Here is a 24,652-nt window from a genome sequence, read left to right on the forward strand (position 1 = left end):
TTCTTTCATTCGCACGAACAGCGATCAAATTTCTATCTTCTTCACTAAGCCGGTATGCTCTAAAAGTCTGCATATGCTTCAATATAGTCTGTTCAAAACATTTACAGCGTAACCGTTTCAATGTCGCATATGATACAAGTAAAAATTGTAACATTAACAACTACTTATGAAAGGAACTTTCTTAAGAAGAAATCTTCCTGGACTAGTATTACCCTATTTTACATTTTCTTGAGATATTTGTGGAAGAGCAGCCAGCTACTGAGCAGGAAGAAGGTATTTCAGACATCTGCAGGGCTGATAAAAGCTCACACTGCTGAATCCCTTCCGAGTGACAGGCTGGAGCCTTGTCACCTCATTAATGAGTGGACAAGAACAGCTCGGGATTCCTTGGACGCCTGGGTTTATGCTCACCATGAAATAACGCTGCTTGAGAAATTATGGAAATATATAAATGCCAATCATTCCTCAGTGAGGGAAACTGTGAAGGGAACCAGCTGTGCTATTAGACATTTTCTAAAATGTATGGATAAGCATTCCCTTTCCATTCCCCTTGCTTTTCCCCTTCACCGGCACTGTAGCCTCTTTGAGGCAAACACCTCCAGAGGGTTTCTAAAAGCCTTTCCAAAAAGACTGCGTTCTTTGTATGTTTTCCAGGGCATAAATCAAGAGCTGTTGATCAACAACAACAACAAAAAGACATGTTTTTTGTTTTGCTTTAAACAGCAGAACTCTAAGAAAGTGCCTTCTGTTTCTTGTTTGTCTGAAACGTACCTCTTCAAGGGAAAAAGACTCAGCAGAAGTCCCCAGGGTGCGTCCAAAGGGGCACTTCACTGAAGTCACTGTACAACACACGTCAGATGTGGCAATATCGACCACGTAAGACGTATTGTCCTGTTTTTTAGCTGCGTGAATCATACGATTCCAATCCTCCAGCACACAGGATGTAAACTTCCATTCCCAATTTCACTAACGACACAATTATGAATAAACCAAGGTGAATAGGGCGAGTGTAAAACAGTCAAAACTCTCAGTGCCATGACATAAAACAGACTGCATACTTTGAACAAGCCATCCCTTAGTACTAGAGACAGAAGCGGGGGAGCAAAAAAGGACATGGATAATAGAAATTTGTTTACAGTATTAGATTTTGGTCTGAATCGTAAGAAGATAGTCATTTGCCTTCTAAAATAAGAACTTCCTTTAAAAGTAAAAATGAGGATGTGCTAATCAAATGCTATTTTGTATAATTAATCCGTAAGAATAGCAACTACCACAAGAATCTCTCCTGATTGTCCTTTAATTAGACTTCTAAATCAAATTCTCTGCAGCCATTATATTTCTTTTCTCAAAACCATCTTACAAAACCTTTTACTTAACTAAGAAAAGCACCGTGAGTTATTTGAGGTATATATTTTCTTTGTTAATTTTTTTTTTTTTTTTTTTTTTAAATCTTCTCACATTGTCGAAGATTTATTGCCATCTGCCGTGCCAACGTGACCTGCCAGGCATACCACAAAATTTCACAGGGACTTCCACAGAGCAGCATTCACCAGGTCAGAGTTCAGCATCGCGCAAATTCGTATCGAATGACGTATTTACAACAAAGATGCTAAGGATGTGAGCCATGTGATGGCATAGCAACATGCCTTGCTGACGCTTCAAGCACTGATTTCTCTACTTCTCAGAACTAGAGTTCTTCCAGGAAAAAAAAAAAAAAAAAAAAAAAAAACCAAACACAGAGCTGTCTGATAATGAGAAAAGGAGAGCGTGACAGCAGGGGACAAGGGAGCAGCTCAGGCACGGTGGCACTCCTGTGCCTAGGAGCACTTGTTGGAAGGGAGTCCCGCCAGCCCTCCAGCTGTATCACACTTACACACTGCTCTTCTTAAACACAGGGATTTTCTGCAGATGGCCAGAGAGTGCCAAGCTGAGGGGTACCCGAAGAGCTCCCCGGCAGCTGATTTTCTGCAACACAGGGCAGAGGCCACGCCAGTCATTTATAACTCAGTTTTTCCTTTACCTGTTGCCACCAGTCACTCAAGAGGAAAAAGGGTAGGAGAACAGAGAGGCTTCAGAGAGACAAGTGCCAAAGGAAAGGGAAAAGAAGACTAGTGATCAGATAGGACTGAAGAGGCAGAGAAGAAAGAGTACAGAGGCAAAACAGAGAGCCAGAAAGAAATGACAGCAAAAATCAAGCTATAGAGCAAAATAGAGAAACTTGAAGGGAAGGAGTAAGGCAGTACCACCAACACCAGAAAGATTTTCAAACTAATTCACTACTAGGAAAGCAGCATGAGAAGCCAGTTAAAAAACTTACAGTGTTGATAAGGCTCAATAGGAAGAGAAAACACACATTAGACAGATTCAAGAATATAAAACTAGTACTAGTTTTCCTGGCAGAGTAATAAAAAAAGCAGGGAGGGGGGAGATGATTATGGGGAGCTCTACGATGAAAAAGATGACAACGATGGATAGCACCACCACTCAGGGCAGCTCGGCCCAGCCAGGCGAGCCCAGAACACCACGCACCACTGCGGCATTTCTCACCACAAGCAGCAGAGCACTGAATGAGGCAAGAACCCGATAGCCGTGGCAACGTCTGGAGACCCAGCTTCAGCCTTGTACGTCCCCGACCCAACATCACCTCCCTTTGCAGCAAGTTTCCAGCATATTTTCATAGCTACTTCTAGGGGTGAGATGACATGTTTGATGAACTAATGAGACTTATTTCCTGTAAGAACTCCCACATTTCCCAAATACAAAAGGCTAAAGCAAGCTGAATATATTATATATATAAGCTGAATATATATATATTACTGCACGCTTTCCAGCACAGACTTGAGCCTGTGCAGTAACCAACTGGTATGTGTAAAAACCAAACCACTCACCTATATGGTAAATTAACACTTTGCTTTAAGCATCAACATTTGAAAAGTCCACACACAATAATTTACTGCATTGTATTGGCAATAAATATATTTTGTTACTACTCGCACAACATCGACTACGCTTCTCTTTAAACCAGTATCCGAGAAAGAGGGAAATGCAAACGCGTAGGACCAAGCCTGAAAGCTTCCTATAGCTTTTCCTAATACTAGTTGGCCTAATAAAGGATGCTAACTTTCCCAAAATATATCGTTCCACATGTATCTTCAGCCCATTGTATGTACAGTATTTCTACCAAAGAATCACAAAATAAAATAGCCTCCGAGTGAAGCCCAACTTGGCAATACTGTTGTTTGGGAAGTCTGTTACAGTATTTCTTTAGAATTGTTGGAAAAGCTTTTTTGCAAATAGTGAATGTCCAAAGTAGAAAGTAATATTAAGAACTTTTTGGTCTGTCTCCTCACTTCTTTCTCCTCTTCGTCCTCTGACTTTAGTCCAGTCTGTGCATCTATCACTCGGAGCACAGGTGCAAAACAGATGAAGAATCACAGTAAGACATTTCACCTGCTCTTTATGCCAAGTGCCTGCAGGCAGGCTCCTGCCTGGTCGAGGTGCACACATTGTACATTGTACAGTAACAAATTTTCTCAAACCAGGAATCGCACTGAGACTATCTATCTGACAGACGGCTATACAGCAACTCCTTGTACCCGTTTTGAAGGAAATAGCTCCCGGGCATTTCAAAAACTTGCTGCTACATCTGCAAAAACTTCATACTGAATACTTTCAAAATATTCTGAGGTCTGCAAAAAGGCATTTTGTTCGTGGGACAAAGAACAGCTAGCATTTGTAACAGCAACATGCCCCACGCTCCCTACGAGACTGCCTGTCCGAGCAGGCACCTGGCACCGCAGATGGCAGAGGCAAGCTCAGGTCACAGACCCTCAGACCACACCAACCACTCAAGCCTTGGGCTCTGTTCCCTGCTCAGGAGCCTCTTCCTCCCTCAAAAGATCAGGTATCAGGGAACAAACTGCTTCTGCTAGAATCCACAGGTTTTGTTTTAGCTGTATTTTATCCATCCTTAATTAAGTTTTAAAAAAAAAAATCACAACATGCAACGTTTTAAGCCCAAAAGGTGCTTTGACAGTACTTTGTTATAATCCCTGCTTCCTTGAACAAATTTACACCTCTGTTCCTAAGAGTACTTGTACGCGAAGACTACTTCCATTCATGAGGACTTACCCACACTAGGAAAAAAAAACCAACCTTCTTTCCACCTTTATGCAACTAACGTACTTACCGCTGCCATGTAAAGCAGTCAAGTGCCATTACACCCACTTAAGAGCCAGGCAAACAAATTCAGACACCTTCAAGCACGCAAGCAAACCTTTGTGCGTTTGACAAGCTCTGTTCCGCAGCAGGTTGAATGAGGAGACGCCAGCGAGAGCTTGCACCGGGACATCCCACCGGTGCCGAAGTGGTACCCGGCCGCCGGAAGCCCGGCGCGGTCTGGAGCCCCCGGCTGCGACACACGCCTGTCCGTGCATATGAATAAACCGTACGTCCGTACGTACACGCGTGGATTCGTATACGAGCGTATGCGTACCCACACACGCTTTCTAAGCAAAGCTTGCTGCCGATGCTTCGGCAGGGCGGGATAGCCGCCGAGGCGCCGACCCCTCTCAGGAGCCCCGCTGCCCCGGGCGGAGGGGCCGCCCGCCCGCCCCCGGCCCCGGCCCCGGCCCCGGCCCGCCGGGACACTCACTGTGCGGGTCGCTCTTCTCCCGGACGCCGTCCACCCTGCCGTCGGGGTTGATGCGCAGGAAGAAGCCGCCGTTCTTGCAGTAGAGCCGCTTGGGGTCCTTGAAGTGCCCGGGGGGGAAGGCGCCGCTGCCCCCGTCGTCGGGCAGCGCCGGCAGCGTGGTGATGCTCCCCGCCGCCGCCATGCGCCGGGCCCCGGCGGCGCCCCGCCGCCCCGGGCCCCCGCCGCCCCCCGCCGCCAGCTCCGGGCGGCCTCGGCCCCTGCCGCGGCCGTCCAGCCTCGCCTCGCCGCCGCCCGCCCCAAGCCCTGCCCGGCCGGCCCCGCTGCCCGGCGCGGCCGAGGGTCCGGTCCCGTCCCGTCCCGTTCGCGGGAGCTGCGCAACGGCGCTGCCGGCCGGCGGGAGGAGGGCGGGCAGGCAGAGCCGAGCACACGCCGGGGACGGGGACGGGCTCCCCGGCGGCGGCACCGGGCTGCCCCCGCCGCCGCCCCGCCCCCGACCGCCCCCGCTCCGCGCCGGGGGCCGCTCCCTGCCGCCGCGGCCGGCGGGGCAGCGGGCGGGGAGGCGGTGGCGGAGCCGCACTTACTTGCGCGGCGCGGCCCGCGGGGCAGAGCGGGGCCGGCTGGCCCCGGGGGACGACGAGCCCCCGCGGCGCGGTGCGGCAGCAGGTCCCGGGGCCGTGCCGGGAGCGGGGCGGGGGAGCCCCAGCCCGAGTGGCGGGGCTGGGTTCCGTGAGAGCGCGGCAGGGCTGCGCTGCGCATCGGTCCCGCTGCCGATCGTCCCGGCCGCGCTGGAAACGTGATGCAGCAAACGTGCCGGCTTCGAGGTCGGACATCTTCTCCTCGGGCTTTATAAAGAAAGTAAGCGGAGAGTTATTTTAAACCACAAGAAGTTGTCTGGCCTCTGCATCGCATTAAATTGTTTAAATCACAACATAATAAAACGTGTTGACCTGTTAAAATCCACGTGGCAACCATTTCACTTCTGTGCATTTACCGGAGAGAAACTAGTTCTGTTCCCATTCTTCAGTAGCAAACTAATCAACTCGTATCTACAAAGGGCAACCAGAGAAAACTCTGGCACCAGCCTTCTAATAGCACTACTAGTATGTCTAAAATACATAGTTTACAAAGCATATAGACCCATCAAATACATTCTGTGCTTGAGGCCGACAACAAAACAGGATGAAGAGGTTTGTTTCCAAATCCATGCTTTGTGCCCCAAATCTCCTGCCTAGCAGCAGGCTGTTTATGCCTGGACCACGGGAAGCTCTCCGGCTTCAAAGGCAGCACAAGCAGCCCCGGACAATCCCAACTGGGACAGCCAACACTGGTCTTTTCGCTTCACAGAGCCAACATACAGCAACCCACACAAAGACATAAATGCCAAAGCAAGACACGCTGTCCAGCATACGCAATTTGTAATGTTCCTTTTGCTAGCACATACATAAAGGCACTTTGTTGCCAGTCAACTTCCCTTCCCAACTCTGACCCCTTGCAAGCCATAAATTGTAATTCTTTACCAGAATCGGTGACAATCACACTGCTTCCCACACCCTCGCTCCAGAGGCTTAATCATGATGAATGGAGCAGGCGCAGGTTCACCCCTGGGTCAGCCAGCTGCCCCCTGGCAGTGCCGCGGGCACGGCCAACCGTCACGCGCTTGTCATCATTCTCCACGCATGAGGATTTCGGCCCTGTAGCTCATGAGCATCCCTCCGCTCTCCTTACACTTGCCACCGAGCTGCCAGCAGCTTAAACACTGTGTGTCACAGGACGGGGCCCTGATATTTCTGAGAGTCTTCTGAGCCCTGGCCCCCATGATGGGGCCCAACCCAGTGGTGGCGGGGTGGGTAAGGTACTCAGCTCAAATTCCTTATCAAATGATCCTTTAGAAACTTGTGCAGCTGTAAGTAAAATTATGGGGCTTGAGAGCTCTTAGGAAGCTTGTCATTGGGGCTTACATCTGTGAGGCCTAGAAATAAAAGACCAGAGAGCTAAAATGGAAGGTCATATTCCCCATATCTGCACTCACCTCAAGATCTGCCAATTTTCTTTTTTTTTTTTTCATATTTTCCGTTCTTTCTTCACATGGAAAACATACCAGTTTTTATTTTCTCCACTCTACTTTCTTCTGCACTCCAACCTCTTAATATGGTCATTAATATTCCTCTTAACATTGACTAAAGCAATTTTGGCAGTAGCATTTTCCTTTCTTGTGGCCTCAACCACATTACCCCTACCACCACCCTTCCTCAACTCAGATCTTGCGCACAATTACACCCATACAGCTACTTCCCCTCCACCCAAACCATTAATTATCCCTGCTTCCAACCCCCTTCATAAGCCTCCTCTTGGCCTGCTTAAAACACACTCCATGTTAAAATGCCTTAAACCCTACCTTCCTTCTACTTCAAAAATAAATCTGAGACCTATTCTCTAACCTGTTCCATTTATCTAAATTACCTGCCTTCTTGTGTTTGTCTTGTATTGTAACCAGCTAGATTTTTTAATAGCTGACGTCTTCGAGAGAAAACCCTGTTTTACCCAGTGCTGCTTTCATACTTTGGGGTTGTACTGAACACGAGGCACTTCATAAACAAGACAGACACCCCATTCCGCAGTAGATAACTGTGGGCCATCTGTATATCCAAATACTGCCTTTATTCAACATATAGTACTTAAATTTCTAGAGACCCTCAGCAGCATCATACTGAGAACAACTAAAAAAAAAAAAAACCACAATAAAAACCACAACCAAACCTAAATTATATTGTTAGTCTGGTTACAGAAAAACCTTGAAAAAGGCAAGGGTAATTTTTGAGATATTTCAAATTAGGAGTAACAAACTCCATCAGCTCCATCAGTTTTTAATTTTTAATCCAAAGTACAAGAATTCAGTCTACAACTTTCTCAGACTTCCCAGCAGTTACTACTACAAATCTTGCCATATGACAACCCCAGAAAATTTTAATCCCCTTTCATGGAAGCTGCTTTTAGAGGGGTTTCAGCCATATGTCCTTGACACTTTGGTAGGACTACGTCTCCACAGTGTGTTTGGTCGCACAGGTGAAGATGGTGTTTGAAAGGCATGCTAAATTAATCTGCAGAAGACCTGATTTACTATAAAATTAAAACAAAACAAAAAAAGCCCTTACTTTGAAAAGCAATTAAAACCGCAGGAAAGCAAAGACACACAGGAACACCTCAGCTCGTCCATCTTCCCACCATTAAGACGTATCGGCAGGTGGTTTGTATCAACACGGCAGCAGGAAATGCTTCCAACTATTAGAAATGTAACATCAGCCCCAGGCCTCCAGTCCATCACAGCACTTCTTGATTCTCTGGGTTTCTTGGCTTCCCAATCCCTCTCTCTCTGGTGCATATCCAAGTAATTTTTAGCCAAAAAGAGATGGATAAGCTGTGTCCCTTTTGAAGTTTTTCCTGTGTTGTCTAGCGTTCAGCTAGCAGTGGAAAAAACATCCCTCACTTCACCAGCATGTATCGATGCTGAATGCTTCCCACCAAATTCTCAGACATTCACTTGTCAAAGGGCAACGTCCTCCACAGAGTTTGACGCTCGTGGCCAAATCTTCTGTAAGTGTCTTTGACTTCACCGTTACGCTAGTACACAGTCTGGCCCTTGGTTTATAGGAACGCAGGAGCTGCCAGACAGCCGGTAACACCCCGCCGGGGAGTGCCAGGTCTCGGTCAGAACAGGGAATAGCCTCCATGTCGTCTGGCCTCACGCAGTGCCTCGGTTAGGATAAGCCTCATGCTCTCCAAATCATCAATATATATCACCAAATCATCAATATATATCAATGTTATACCACACACCCTCTCCTGAATCTCAAGAATGCAGTGATAAGAGACCTTATATACAGCCAAGACCTAGCTAGACTTCTCTGACAGTGGGTTGCAGTTGTTCTAATTCAGTCTTACTTGGTAAATCCTTAGTATTAAGAGAGGCTGTTTCTTCTTCCAAATAACCCTGTGGGAAGAGGGGCTTGGAAGTGAGACGAAGGCAGCTTGTAGTTCTGGTGTTTTGTGAAGAACAGAGTTGTACTAGGATCAGAAAGGGGAAAGAGCATTCTCTCTCTCTCTCTTTTTCTTCTAACTTTCTGGACGTTACTATTCTCTGCTCCAGATGTCTCCCCCAGCTTAGAAAAATAAATCACAAAATAGGCATGATGTAGATGGCCCTTGAATAAATCCACCTCAGTGCTCCCTCCAAGTGGAAGATAACCTTAATGTGAGAGAACGGCTTTTGTGCAGGCAGTCCAGGCAGACATCTGGAGAGATGAAATATAGTAAGTGTCTTAACGTTTTAGTGAATTATTTAAGTTGAGATAACACACTTCTAGGAAAAATTTACTGCTTAACTTTAAGTGTATTTCTTTCCTTCAAAGTCTGAGCATCAGTTTAAGAATTCAGTAGCAATTTATTCCCCAGAATTCTTAGTTCTTTCACCATCAACAGCTGATATTTATATTCTGGGTCAATATTCATATGCTCACTCAGGAGCTTACATGCATGCTTCAGCTGCTTTGTACGATGGAAGCATACAGCCACAAATCTGTCTATAACAGACTGAATTTTTCTTCTAAATATTAATTACTATAGAATGCAGTCTCATTTTTTGCCCACCTCCTTTTGTAAGTGCAGTTTATGAGAAAAAGTTTCTGTATTTTAAGTACATATATGCATATTATCAAGTGCCTGAGAAAGTCTTCTTGCACAGCCACTTTTTTAAAAAAATCTGTAATGGAAGTTCAGCTTTTCATTTACCTTTCTGATGGCTTTATGACATTTCATAATTTTTTTTTTAAACAAAAGCTTATTTCTTCCCTCTTCATATTTTTTTCTGGTACAAATAGTAGAAAGAAATCACATCAACAATAGAAAAAAATCTCCTCCCTATTATAAACCTCTTATAGTCTCCATTCCCATTCAGAAGAGTACTTTATTCCTGTAAAGCACCAGTGGACACTTGTTTATATCTTTCTAAAGTAAAATTTTCTGAATATATGCTTAATCCGAGTATGACCACAGATGGCCAAAACTTTGTTTTGGGTTGTCTTTACAAATGGTTGATGTTGGAAACATAACAGCCCAGGATGGCTGAAGATAAGAGAACTAACAATCCAGTGAGGCTTAAATTGGAAGTAAATCAAATCTGTTATGGTCCAAAATTATTGCACTTCGAAAAAGAACTGAACTGTCTAGAAGCAGTGACAGCTGTTGCAGATATAAGAGAGATAGTAGTGACCTCAACTTATGAGAAACAAGAAATAGTGTTCTAAGTACAAATATTTATAGAGGTTAGAGTTCAGAATTAGCAAAATCACCACTCTCCCTCTCTCTAAGGTATACACAAACACATATACACACTCTCTCTCTGTATCCACATTATATAGAGTAATACATATAAATTAGCAAAATTACTCCAGACTAAGAAAATAAACAAAGTCAATGTAAAGACTGATAATATTAATGAGAAAAAGAAATTTAAAAAAAATACTCTGAAATCAAACATCATGAACTCAAAGAATTTGAGTTAAAATTGGATTTCAAAGAGATCCAAATTTATTGAGGTAAGAGATTCCTTAGTGGGAACAATCATAAAACCACATCTCTTTCTCGCAGCATTGCATTATAGCCGTAAGATCATGATTTAGGTATTTATCTCTCCTGATCCCACGCCACTGGAAGAGTAGTGGCTGAAAAGGTCAGTGGCCCAGCTGTCCTCCCTATCTCTGGGACAGCGGTGGCTGAGCTGTCCCAGCGTGGGCTCTGCGTCAAGGCAGTTTAAAGACCTTTACGTTAAGACAGTAGTCCTGTCAGTTGTCCTGAAGTAACTTACACCCTGCTGATGGCTCAAGACACGTTTCAGTTTCATTATATCGCTACAGGGTAAAGCAGTTGCTCTTGCACTGGAAATGCTTGGACACACGTTTAATTATAGGGAGATCTTTTTCCCTACAGTGGGGGGAAAAAATCAGTGCTTGTGAGGCAGATACAAAAATGCAGCCAATGTCTGTCTGTGTTGTTGTCATTTAAGAAACCCATTTGGACAGAGCACATACAAGCATTTAAGAAGCGGATCTTCACATAAACACAAAATAGTTGAGGTTGGAAGACACCCCCAGAGATCATCTGGTTCACCCCCCCTGCTCAAGCAGGGCCACCTGGAGCCAGTTGCAACAAGTCTACTTGCAACAATTCTAACAATTTTCACTCTGAACATTTCCACATCAACTACAAACCACTCCCGGTCAAAAACTGTCTCTCTCACTGTGTTATGCAGCCTAGCAAGTGATCAGGAAACAGTGGAAGATTTGTTGCAAACAAGGAAGATTCTTCTTTGTCCTCTTTTAAATTAGGTTCTTGTCTTATAAGGGTCGTAAGATTCATAACTTCCATATGGGCTAATTCTGGAGAATGCTAAATTATTCACAGGACTGCAGTTGGAAATTAAAATATAGGTGGAGGTGAGGAAAATGCTCTTTCCGTTCATTGGTATGTTATAGTACAAGGCCAAACTAACTTCATGGAGGAATATAGCAAAGACAGACTATTCCCCAAGGAACAGGAGTTACCACATCATGCAGCTTTCATCATTTCACATTTAAGGGCAAGGAGAGATGAGATCAGCGAGATGTTACAAAGAAAAAATAATGCTATTTTACTATATCATGGATTTAGTTTCTACCAGTTGCTCAACCAAAATCTTGCTCTGCATTATTTCTGTAGAATGTATTAGCTGGTAGGTAGAAAATACCAAGAATGAAAAAACAAAACCAAAACCCTCTCTGATGGTAACAATCTGTACTGATAGTATTCCAGAAGGAATGTCACAACTCTCCCGTTTGTTTTCTCTTTGTTTCAGGACGGTTTCCATGGATCCCCAAACCTAGGCCCCACTGAAGGGCTCCCCAGAGCATAACACCATGTAGCAGCAGGTCACAGACCAAGCATCGCATGCAGAACACAAACAGAATTCCAGTAGCACAGTCAACATGTTAAACCTCTTGCAAATACAGTTTACTGTTCAGGACATCAGCACACCAGTATTTGAGAAAGGAGCGACAGGCCCTGGAAAGCTATTAGAAGTGCAAATAAATTATGCAGTCCCTTGTGCTGTATTAGCTTATAATTCTAGGGAGGGAGAACTATCCCAAATGAGTTTGAGGCAGCATTTAGCGCTGGGGTGGATATAGTTATTATTGCTCTACCACACCCCAATGCATCCATCCGTGCAATGACTAGCTTAGGTGAAACATTTTCTACAATTCTCCCCTTTCTGAGCTATGAAATCATTCCTATATGTCTTTAAGTTTACCATTACTGCACACGAACCTACACCTCCTACAATATCTGAAGTTGCAAGTACTGTAAGTGCAACTTAAGCCAACTGGCTCTTGTGAAATCTTGTTTGTTTCTTGGAGAGATGCTTAGCGCATTTCTTCGTGGTAGTTTAATAAACTAATCTGCTGTCCACATGCCAAAATAGAATTTGTTATCTGCCAAAAAATGACTTTCCCAACACTGTCCAGGCTATTATCTCAAACCTGACCTGCAATAATTAACTTCCAAGCATCTGGGAGGTTAAATTGCTCAGTGATCTGCCTTTTTCTATGCAAAAGCAATACTCGTTACGTGAGAATCACTATTTAGTTTACATTCCTTTTTCCCCACAGAAAAAATTAGAGAATGAATGCCTGCATAAACCACTTTGTTACACCCTCATTAGTTTTATCAAACGCAGTGTTCACCAAATACTTGATGGAAATTTTGTGAGAATATGCCCATCTTTGAAAGCAACCTGAAGAGCGAAAAGGGTTCGTATGTTGCTATATAGTCCTTGTCCCAGTGATAGTAAATTGATGTGCAAATGGACTTTGCTTTTTCACTCCTAATCAAATATCTGTGTAAAGATATCATTGCTTACAGACATGACAGCAGATAATCCGGAAAGTGGTAGGAGAAGGACCTGCTCATACTTTACTGGTTGCATGTTGTTTTTCCCGTAGAAGCTGCATTGCCTGCCCAAAGAACCACCAGCGAATGCTAAAGAGGAAGTTTGCTCTGACATTAATGTGGCCAGCTGCTGACCTCTGCCTTGTTCAGTTGCCAGCCATGAATTCCAGCCATTTCGTACTTCAGATGGCATTTGGGAAAACTTCTCTACAGACCCCTGTAACCTTACAACGACATGCAAGAAAAGCTAGCTGTACCTTAAAGAGAATGCTGAAGGTGCAAACTCCAAGCAACAGAGACATAAGCGTGAAAAGCGAGAGTTAGAGGTGGTGTTACCAGTCTGAATGTTTGCTCTGAAGCCTTAGTGGTCTGTTAATGGTGTTAATCTGCCCTACTCTAAACCTCACAAATTCTCTACTGATGGCCTAAGGGGGTTTTCAGCTGATAATGAAGATAAAACTGGACCCACTAGCTTTGCCACAGGCCACAATCACTCTCTGACATTAACAGTAAAAGGTTGTCCCCCGCGACATTGAGCAGCAGTAGTAGGGGTCAATGTATGCATGTTATCAGTGGATTTCCCAGTCTTCTGACCACAGATGAAGGGAAAGGCTGTGTAATCCTCCCCAGACCCAGGAATGAAAACCAGGAGGACACTGAAATAGGCACAGACTCATCTTCCTTTCTCTTGTCTGCCCCACCCTCCACTCCCAGCCTGTCTCATCTCCTCATCCTTTGTCCCCACCCTGTTCCTTTCCTTTCCCTTCCCCTGCTGTCAGGCACAGGTTTCTAGCCTGTTTCTAAATCTTTCCTCAGCTCCTTATGCCAAGCTCTGTCCTCTGGACTACTTTTCCTTTGTATCTAACTATGGCTCCTAGCCATGTGCTCCATAGCTGGGTTTCCTTTCCCCACTTCTTAATCCCCGCCTCCTTTCTTGAAGTTCAAAGCCCACGTTCTCATTCCCCAGCCAATCCTCGTAACCCTGTAGCTTAGTTTTTCCATTGACTTTTTAATTTTCCTTTCCCCAGCACTTTCCATCCTCATGGTAGTTCCCAACTCCCCATTTCACTCTCCTTGCAGGGCGGTAACCTCCAGTCCCACAGACTGCCCATCCCCATCACGCTGGCACGCCTGCCTATGTACAACAGGTAATGCCGGACAATCTCCAGCCAGCTCTGCTGGGAGCCCTGCTCCTCAGGCCACCCCTCAGCCCTTGCTTCCCAGCACAAACCAGCCCAGGGGACCCAACACCACCCCGTGCTGTCACATCACTTCGGGCCCCGCTGTCCCCAGAACGTGAAGGAGGGGGCAGAGGAAAAGGGAGGCTGTTTTGCCCTGCTTGGTACCTCCCTTTCGACTATTCTCCAGCCCTTCGGTATGGACGGTCTAATTGAGGCTATTCTGAAGCATCTGGACAAGTTTAATGATTATAACAAAATCAGTCACAAGGCTTCCTCTAAAATTTTGTGGAACTAGATGAAATTTTAACTGATCAGTTTCAAGCTTGCATGAATTCCTTTCTGACAAAAAGGTTGAAAAACTGAAACAATTTTAAAAACTCATACAACTCTTATGAAAAAACCCTTATTACAAAACTCTTAATTCTTTAAAGAAGATACTATTGCATAGATTACCTCTGCAACTGCAACCAATCACAAACTCGTACATCGTCTAGGAGTGCTTCACTGCGGGGAAAAATAACAAATATGTATGTGGCTAACTTTATTCCCATAAATATTAAGGGCTTTCACTCTGACTAATCACACACCTTGATTCATTTCACTGAAGTCAACAAGTCACTTGTAAAAACAACAAAAAAACTCAGTAAGCAAATAATGATAAAATCCTTTCCCTCAAAGACCAGGAAGTCAAATTCATTGCAATTAATGATATTAAAGAATTAAATGAAATCAAGGTGGCTGGCTAGCATTTTTAGTGCATATGTTTGCGTGCATATATTATACAGGCAAGGATGCATATCACTGAGTGCTCAGAAGTCTATTTTGTGAAATTCACTGGGCATCCTGGCCAAGATGAATGCTGGATTTTAGCTGTTATTTCCATTCATAATTGATTGCAAGTTTTCAGACAGAATAATCTCAGAGTTTTCATATTAAAATGACAGCAGCTTATGAATCAATTTACGGGCTTTGTCATCTAATGATTCATTTATTTTAAAAAGACCAAATTAATATCGATGATCCTTTCATTGGGTTACACATCACGTTTTATGTCAGTTGCTCCTAATACAAAGTTGGGCTTTTCTTTTATTAATGTCTTCCCCATTGTTGCATTTCCCACTGTTGTTGTTGGAATACAAACAAATAAGGACACTCACCTCAGAGGTATTAGCCTTTTCTTATGACATCAGTGTGTAGGCTGTGCAAAATCGAGGCATCAGTTAGTCACTCGCACCATCTGTGTGGGCCTGGAGAAAGCAAGATGTAATCTGTCATGTGGTGAGATTTGTACAAAACAGCAACAATCCATATTCAGCTGCGCAATGAAATGGATCCCTTGAGGAGCTTCAGTCTGCCAGAGCGTGCGCTTGTGGGTGTCAGCTGCTGGGGGTCAGCTCTTCATTACGCCAGGAGGGAAAACTTTCTGTTTGTCCAGACAGGAATTGGGAGGGTGGTGGCAGTCAGAGTTTGCTAGACAAACTGCAGTGGTATTAAGTAGCACTCTGATTAAAGTAGCACAGTGCCAACATCCTTTCTCATTTTTACTGATGTAAGAAAATTTGCTCTGGGATGATTTGAATACAAGAAAGAAGCAAGTGATGAAATAATTCCTTTTTGGTTTTTACTTCCCACAGGAGTAAACCCATTGTCTTCCCTGGCCTCTCTGAAGCTACCACGATGTTGTTCCTCAAAGCGGGGAAGGCAGGGGTCTACCATGCAAAGGAAAAGGCTAAATGCATAGTTAGCAGGTCTACAAAAAGTCTCCCTGCATAGCAGTGTGCAGGACGTGCACAGGATATATCCCCAGGCTACCTCACCTATTTGGTTGGAATTTATGATAACATTACTTTTTACTCACACCCTTCAAATAGCACCTCTCCACTGACTTCTTTGGCAGTCATCTCTAGATTTTATTTTTAGTGCATACAGATGACAATGGCATGAAGGTACAGCAATATTTTTACCTACGGCACTTCCATGTTCCCAAGAAAAGTATACAAGTCTTTACAGCCCTACAATCAAATTACTTCAGCTTGTGCTGAACAGAATTCCTGTAATACGTGTTTTCACTAAATAGGTGTCTTATCACAATTCCTACCATTACAGATACTGTAAGATGACACCAATGCCATGCCAACAACTTCATTTTTATAAAGGATATCTGTGGAGATGACTTTTAAGGACAATTATTTATTCCAACCTCCTTTTTGCAGTGGTACCAAGTAGCCTAAAAGGCATTATTAGTTGCTGAGCAATGGTTCTCCTTTCTTCGTTATATACTGCTCACTACTTTTTTGGACTTTTTTTTTTAAAACGTAAAGAACTCTGATACTTATTTTCAGATTAAGAATACTATCTCATGCACAAATTTATTATTGAGCATTGTTATTTTTATGGAACATTGGTTTTTTTCCTAGTGCCTAGGTTCACCACAGAGACACAGATGAGCATAAATATTTTCCCCAGCTGTGGCTGCGAAATGGAGAACAGAACAGAGCAGCAGAGAACTGTGATCTTTAGCAAACACAAGACTCCGAAATTCTGAGGGAGGAGGAATGCAGTCTGTCTTCTCATCCCAACAGTCACCAGAAGGAGAAGACCAAGCTTTCTACTGTATTAGACAGTAAAAACAAAACAAAACAAAAGGTGAACCTGCTGAGTACAGCCCAAAGACATTTGGTTAGGAAAGCCAGAAAAGAGCCTTTGCTTATGCTTTTCTGTAAGCACTAGAGCCAACCCTTTTCACGTTTTGCTGCATTTAATAGTGTGTGCTCTTGTCTGGTTTCTAGGAGAAGTCTCCATGCTCCATAAGGGCAAATAGATGAGACGGTTACAAGTATTGTAACAAAACTCTCCTAGGGGTAGGATAGCGGGAAGAAGTATATATGGGAAGAAGTGGAAAATGCAATCTAAGGAATGAGTTACTGCCAATGCATGTATTCTCCAGAGCCTATAACAAACATAAAGTTAGATTAATCATCTAACAAAATCTGTGATTTTATTAAACAATTAGTTCAACTATTATTTTGAACTAACTCTATTCCATGTTTAATGCAGCCCAGCCAGTGTCACATGATGGGCAGACACACACAATTAGTGAGTGTTTTCATGAGTCAATTGGACCTATTTGGGAGCTCTATTTAAAACTTTTTTCAGGCTTCGGGGAGGACTGCAATTAAATTCACTTCATTGGAGTTGTTCACTTGATGACAAGCCTCTTTAAATCAAACCTTTCTGTCATTCTTCCTTACACTCTTACCTTCAATACCCTGAGCATAACTTTCTAGAGAAATTAATATTTTAGGGTATCTCCCTTTTGCCTACCATTTTTAAACAGCTGATTCCCAGACATCTCCCATGCTCTCCATGTTAAGCACCAATAAAGCATCTCAGCACTCTAAAACTGGAGTCAATTCAGGCCTCGATCCAAATCCCTTAAAAATCTATTGGACTCTTTCAACTGATCATGGTAGCCATTAGTTTTAAGACATTTGAGTTCCCAGATAGTTCTTGCTAGAAGTCCTGGTCCTGTGCATCACATATGTGAAACCACTTGGTTCTAGGACATGCAGTAAGGACAACTGAGTAAAGATGTGACAGAAATACTGATGAAGTGATTTGCGTAAAAAAAAAAATAGTCAGCATAATGTAGCTTTATCCAGTTATTTTGTAAGCAATTGTACCTACCAGATGGAAGTAATCTTTCCGAAAAGAGGAAGAAAAAGAGGCCCCTGAAATTTTATGAAGGGGTGAACAAACGCATTTTGGCTGCCGCATGCCCAAGACACCACACCAAATTCCCAGTGGCCTAAGAAAAAAGCTGCAACATGTGTGTTACTATACCACATGTTAGGAGGTGACAGAGGTGAATAATTTTGGTTGTTAAAATTAGTAAAGCAGGCTACCTTTGTTCTTCCATTCACATACAAAATAGATCAGCACTGAACAGTCTCTAACTATTTTTATTTCAGTCTCTTTATGTCAACTTTGTGTACTGTCTTTAAAAAAAAAAAGATTAGCATATATTATGATGTTTGGTTTACTACCATGTGGGATAATTGAAAACACAATTACATTACCTCTCAGACGCAAAGCTTTTTTCCAGGATGGTTACATGCAAGAAAGGCAAATCACGCTGTAAGCAATGAGATGAAAAGACTGGAACAAACTGAATGCAATTAGCTTAGTAGACTAGATGGAATTGGCCAGAATTCAGATGTGGTACAAATGAGTATAAACAAAGGAGCTGCATTTGCTTACCTCATGTCTGAATTTGATCTATTGATCTTAGCAAATGAAAAGCAGTGGTACTGGGAGTAATTTAGCTGTAATTCCTGCTCTGTTGTAGTTAACTACACTGTCATTGGCTTCAACCTGCAGAAGGTCAAGTTCAGAATGGTTAAGAATTTCCCCACTTTTAAAAGCATTATCTTCAACACATTACAAAGCAGAGGCAGGGCATAGAGGTCTGATCCCAATTGCCTTTAAAAGAAAAAACAAATATGAGTAAGACCTTTGCTATGAAACTTCAGTGGAATCGAGATTAAGGTTCTAGGCCACAAGAGAAAAATCACATCTAATAAAGTACACTGTACTGTTCCAGACTGATGTAAGAAAATTCTACTATAGTGTGCTTCTGGTGTTTTAAGACAGACCGACCAAAACTTGTTGAAAAAAAATCCTTACAAATGTGTAGGAATATAAAACAGCATTCAGAATGAGCACAACTCAGAGGAGGGTTACACATAGCAAACAAATGATGTTCACGTTGAAATGCGTAAGATGTGCTTTCTCTCACTGGAACACATGCTTTATGATTTTCAAATCAATCTATTCTCACTAGAAGTGACTCCATCTTCACTGGCCATAAAGTATAATCTCACAACATTACTTTTTAAGGCAAACAATTTGTCAGAAAAAAGAAAAGAATAACTGTTCTTAGACATAGTATCTGTTGCTAAACCTTTCTCAGGATGCAGCTGCCATATGCATAGCAATTGTACCACTCTATAGGTTAGATGGTGGGGGTTTTGTTTGTTTGTTTGGTTGTTTTTTTTAATCTCCCTTTGGTGCACTATTGCCCTTGTTAATCTTCAATTCCCAAATGTTAGGGAAGAGATTTTTTGACTCCAGGGACTACAGCCACAGCCCAGGGAAAGCAGAAGCAAGCAAAAGACTTTTGGTACACCCAGTTTCCTCCCCAAGACAGACAGACAGACAGATATCATTTTTTCAGATGAGACACAGCCCAGCACTCCGCAAAACAAAAACAATTTTTTTTTAAAGTATATGACACAATGGAGGAAAGAGGTTAGCGCTGAGGGTAAATTCCAAATAGCTTGGCACATTTTCCTGGCTTGTCTCTTACTTAACCCCCAAAATTCAGTCTCGCAACAGCCTGCTGGGAGCAGAGGGGAGTGGGTTGGGAGCCCACTGACAAGACCAGGCACATGCGTGCATACACACACAGCTACAACACACACAAGGCAACAAGACTTAGCTAGTCCACTGCAAATGTCAGCAAATTTATGTAATATCCTCTTACTCAGCATTTCTTATTCACGGGAGAGTGAAAAATCTCAATAAACAGTCTCTGAAGAATTGAAAGTGGGGGAAGTTAGTTGGATTCATAGTCTTTCTGCGGTCACTGCTGTTGTTGGCTGCTTGATAATCTATATGTTACTTCAATTAAGTAACCAGTGAACAAGCAGGCATTTATTTCATACAAATCACCAATGCAATTGGTGTTAACAAGTTATAATTGTTATTAACAGCAGCTGTCATTTTAAGTTGACTAAGCACAACAGCTCTGGGCTGCTGCTGTTCATGTTATCCCATGAGGCATGCAGAAGACTTACTCCAGAATCCAATTTGTCTAGAGAATAGTTTTTCAGATGGTAGAGCCAGAAAATACAGACTGGATGACAGCAGTGCTAAGACTTGCTGATTTAACACACCTAGGAAACAAAGGAAGAGCTGAGAAGTGGAAGGAGAATTTAGAGATGAACAGACTGGATATAACTAATACCAATGATTTCCCCAGCCAACCTTTCTTATAAAGAAATACATTGGTGGAATACTTACACCACCTTGAAACAGGACCAAGAATCTTACCTGTTCAGTGCTTCAGAATTACATATTTGGCAGATGATTAAATACGACTTTTGTCGCTACATTACATTACTTTTCTATTATTATTTTTAAATTACTTTCATTTCAGAGCTCTAACTTCCTGTTCTTTCTAGGACAGTGAACAGTAATAAGCTGTTATGAATGCTGCAGCTTTTTTAAAAAATGGGAAGGGAAGAGGAAGAAAGCAGATTTTCTACTCACCACAAAACAGAAGAAATTTCAGTTAAGTGGCTTACAATCAGAAACAAAAGCTGTTATGATCAAAGTAAAGCTTACAATGCACATCAGACAGAATTCTGAAATTAAGTCATATCCCTTTACAGGTACTGAAGAATCTTAAGAAAAATTTAGGGTTAAAGTTCCAAAACCAAGTACAGAAATGCGCAATGAAAAACGTGGTCTCTATTTCCATAACGATGTCATAAGGGAAAAACGAAACATCTAATCAGCAAGCACAAAAGCTTGACTTTTTACATTTGTTACAGTACTTGTGTTTACCATGTTTAAACTTGTGGTAAACTTGTGTTTACCACCTTTATTGACTTGCAATGTCCACAGAAAACTCGCCTGATGAGCCTTCCCTTAGAAGCCATTGGTTTATGCTCTTCTTCAAAGCACAAAATTCAGTTTTTCCTACTCAAAACGTCTTAGTAACTGATTATACATTTAGGATTATCTATTTGAGGGAGCGGATTTTTTTTTTTTAAATGATGACGGTTCCAAAAATTGTGTAATGTTTGGTGTACTATTTTGTACCTGACTGGTCAGACCATTTTCTTGCAGCTATTTTGAGCTTCCATGATAATCTGTTTATTCAGTCTCATGATTGATCTGATCTACATGAAGAAATTTTATTCTGGAGAGTTTTGTCTTATTATAGTCATCTTCAATTCTAATGAATACTTCTGGTTTTGATGGAGAGGACAGATCTATTTAACATACAGATCTAACCTCTAAAACTGAGGGTAAAATTATTCTGTGAAAGATAGGGGCATGTATAGAAAATTAAAAAATAAATCTGATTTACATGAAAGAAAATGTTCAGCAATAATCTTAAACATTGCGTCAGCATCCATTTCATTTATTTACAAGATTTAAGTTCTTTTTCTGGCTTTTCTTTTTCAAGTAACTAAGGTTTCCATTTGTTACTCTTGCTCCTCCTGGAAATACAGCAGTAAACAATAACATAAATTGTTATTACAAATACTTAGATGACTTTGCTGAAAGAGTATTTACCTCAAGCATGTCCCAAGAGTCATCAGATGCAGTTCGGCTTAAAGGTTCTGTCTAACATTAAATGCAAAATGTCCCTTTAGATAAAAGGAAGATAGAGGATATGTTACTAAAAAACCTACAGGAAATGAGAAACTATTAGAAATTGTGTTCTAGTTTAAGTGTAAAAAGATTACGTCTCAACATATCATTGTCAGTGACCCTTTATTTAAATGAATCCAGTTGATATGAGCTGAATATACCAATTACCAGAACAGGAGGCACATCTATATATGTCATAAATGTAGAATATCATTACATGCCATTATGTAGTTTCTCTAAAAAAAACCAGCGAGCTCCAGACCTGCTCTAAATCCTCCTGAATTCAGTCTCTTTTGACTGAAATACGGACTTGAGCAACACCCAATGCAGTGCCTCCTCCAAGAAACCCCACTTGTAGAGAGCATGCAGACACCACAGACCTTGCAGTATGCAGCAGGATAGATGGCAATTTCTAAAACTGAGCTTAATATGATCCTCTACCACAAAGAAATAAGCGGAATTGATGGATTTTTATTTTATTTTCAATTTGGAATTTATTTAGAGATGTTTAATTTATAATTACATCATGCTGGCTCAATACTTAGTTGTGTTATGGCACTCTGCCCAGAGATCCTCATGGATACAGCTTTTAACAATGTCTTTGTGTTTCACAGATGGTCTGTATTTGCCTTTTGCTTTTTCTTTTTTTTTTTAAATATTAATTGCAAAATTTTAAAATTATAAGAAAAAGCAATAACAACACTGGAACGGTTTTAGGCTTCAAGCGGTTATTCGTCTCCAGAATTTCTTGTGGAACTGAGTTGCTTCAGTTTAATGCAAAGTCTGCATACATATTGCATCAATCTCTAAGTATAGTTTGAAATATTAGCAATATGTAATGCCTTCAGAATTATGTCCAACGTAACAGTAAGAGATTATCTGTTGTAATTGCAACGACTACAAAACCTCTCATAAGGAATTGCCATTTATTGTTAGTCTGCTGTAGTACAGCAGATCTTTGCTGCCTTAAACACACCTGTAAGGCAGTGAGCAGACATTTATTATTACAATGAAGTAATAAACCTTTAAAGACCTACCTCTAGGCAAGGCATAGGGTGTGGGCTTACTTGGTTAACAAAAAATAGGTAATGCTGGAAAACTAGAAAAACAGGAATGGGGATTTTCTCCCTGAAAGGTAAGAATGACAATACATCCTTCCCCAGAGTAGTTCTTTCTGAGACTGCACAGCCTATAGGCAGTTCCCTATAGGGTACACTGGAGTCCCCATAGACAATGCAGTAGTTTGAGGTCACATGGTTCCCACAGGTATCCCAAATATCAACCATAGCCAACCTCTGGTAATCAACTTACTAAAAAACCAAACCAAAATAACAGCAACAAAAAATTGACTCATGATATTCTACAGCCTGGCTTATATATTACTCCAGAGAACGTCAGGGAGATAGTCCCATCCACTGCGGGTACTGTCCTCCGGACAAGGCTACACGGTGACTCTGTCTTACATTCACTTCATTTTCAGTGACATTTCTACCACAGGACTGGAAAGTTCTGATTGATTGCAGAAAATCACAAGTAGCCCTTTTTCTTCTCAGAAGCAAACACTGGGATCTTGATCCCAAATATTTTGTATTTGAGGATATTGTGGGGTTTGGCTTTAAGTCCCTTACTTTCTTGCCAATTTCAAATGTGATTCAAAACCGAGTTCATTTTCTGATCTGTTGCAGTCATTCTCACAGGACTTTGTTAGAAGCAGAATGTAGAGGGGATTGTAAGAAAATAAGTTGGAAGAATTTCTGGAGCTGGCACATCCAAAAGGATTTAAGAGGCTAGATCAGATGACAAGCCCATCATTTTCATATTAATCCCTTCCTTCCATGCATATTTTGGAGGCCTAGGAAGAATTCTCTCTTGCCTAGATTTTTAATACGAAAAGCTACTCACGTAGAGACAACTTCTACTGTAGAAGATATGCTGTTTGACTGTCTTGTCATTAATGAACATGAAATGATCAGCTAATAAAAGATGCTGACAGAGTAAAGCAATCCAAGAATAAATCCTAGACCACTTATGACTCCTTCCCAGTAAGTTAAATTTCAGTGGGACTTTTGCTATTGTTCTCAACAGACTGGAAAGAGAAACTCTGGCTGTAATCAGCAGTGATTTCAAGGCAAATAAAAAGGAATAAATAAACGCTACAAAGAATCCTTCTTAGGCTGCTGGCAACAGCACAGCTACAAAATTAGCCTCTGCTTGTGACGTTAAAACAGATGGGTGTCACCCAGGTGGAACAGATGACACATTAAACAACAGACAGTCTCTCACTCCATCATATTTGACCCCAAAAGAATGACAAAGCTCCTATTTAAGGAATAAATTACTGTGATCTGCTATGTATATTATGTAAGACATCCCATGTGCATTTAGAGACATAGGTACAGGACAGATTGTGTGATATAAGGGTTTTAGCTACATTAATTTAACCTACAGGTATTATGGAAAGATAATCTGTAGCTGAGCTTCCTACACAAAATAAAACCTTTTTGATCTGTCTGTAAAACAGATATTTTGTTGCAAACAACAAGAGGAAGGAAGATTATAATTAGTTCTGTTCAAAAACAAAACACAACAGAGAAAAAAAGTGCAGTGAAAGAAGAGAAACAGGCTAAAGGTAAAGTTACCTCAGCAGACTTACCGTGCTTCTCTCGTTGTGAAGAGGCATCAGCAGAGCAATGCACGTGGGCTTAAAAACAATGAGTTTACAACTGCTACATGCATGGGGGAGGGAGCCCCATGTTACTGTGGGTCCCACAGTTCAGAAATAGACACAGAGCCTGATAGCTGATCAGACTATTTATCTGATTATTATTAATGGCACAGTACAGAATATTTTGCTGAATGCGGTGCCTTACTGGGACAGATCCTGGCCTGCAAGGCTGCTCTGGGGAACGGAGCCATCCCTGTGGGCTGACAGCCGGCCTCCTGGGGACAACCCACCCACAGGAGAAGCTCCGCACAATGCTGACCGCACGAGGAGAAGGTTTGCTGTATAGCACATACAGGTCTTAGAGGATAAGTGACATTTTAAACAAAGCTGGATCAGTTCAATTAGAAACTGATTTAAACCCAGTGAAATTCCTGAGATGTCAAGCCAGGTAACTTCTAGTGTATTTTCTCCTCAGGAAACTTGGGGGTTTTTCTGATAAATATTTAAAGTAAAGCAGGGAGTTTTCATCTATTTAGGATTCCTGCCGAAAGCAATCAATTTGTAAACAAGGGAAGCAAAATAGGATATGAATCTATTCTAAAGGAAGCATAATTAAGAGCAGTTTATTTTTACAGCCCACAGTACAAACCCTCAATAGCTAGAAGATTTGCTGTTTTTCAAAGCTTGAATATTTCAAAAAGACTGTTTTCCATCCAGTATCACAAGAGG

General features: G+C 42.0%; 1 protein-coding gene and 1 long non-coding RNA gene across 2 annotated transcripts in view; both read right to left on the reverse strand.

The window, feature by feature from the left end:
• The window catches only part of FGF2 (fibroblast growth factor 2), a 32,034-nt gene extending 26,538 nt beyond the window's left edge, over positions 1-5,496 (reverse strand). The window contains 3 exon segments of the mRNA XM_075501151.1: positions 4,655-5,081; positions 5,084-5,197; positions 5,200-5,496. Coding sequence (XP_075357266.1) covers positions 4,655-5,081; positions 5,084-5,197; positions 5,200-5,484 — 826 coding nt within the window. The 5' untranslated portion in view covers positions 5,485-5,496.
• Positions 5,497-10,609: 5,113 nt separating this feature from the next.
• Positions 10,610-18,198, reverse strand: LOC142409499 (uncharacterized). The gene is made up of 3 exons (XR_012775656.1): positions 18,073-18,198; positions 14,970-15,059; positions 10,610-10,630 (listed from the first exon to the last, which is right to left on the reverse strand). It is a non-coding gene; the product is annotated as an uncharacterized LOC142409499 (long non-coding RNA).
• Between the last annotated feature and the right edge of the window lie 6,454 nt (positions 18,199-24,652).

This window comes from Mycteria americana, chromosome 4, assembly GCF_035582795.1.
Source record: "Mycteria americana isolate JAX WOST 10 ecotype Jacksonville Zoo and Gardens chromosome 4, USCA_MyAme_1.0, whole genome shotgun sequence".
Taxonomy (NCBI): domain Eukaryota; kingdom Metazoa; phylum Chordata; class Aves; order Ciconiiformes; family Ciconiidae; genus Mycteria; species Mycteria americana.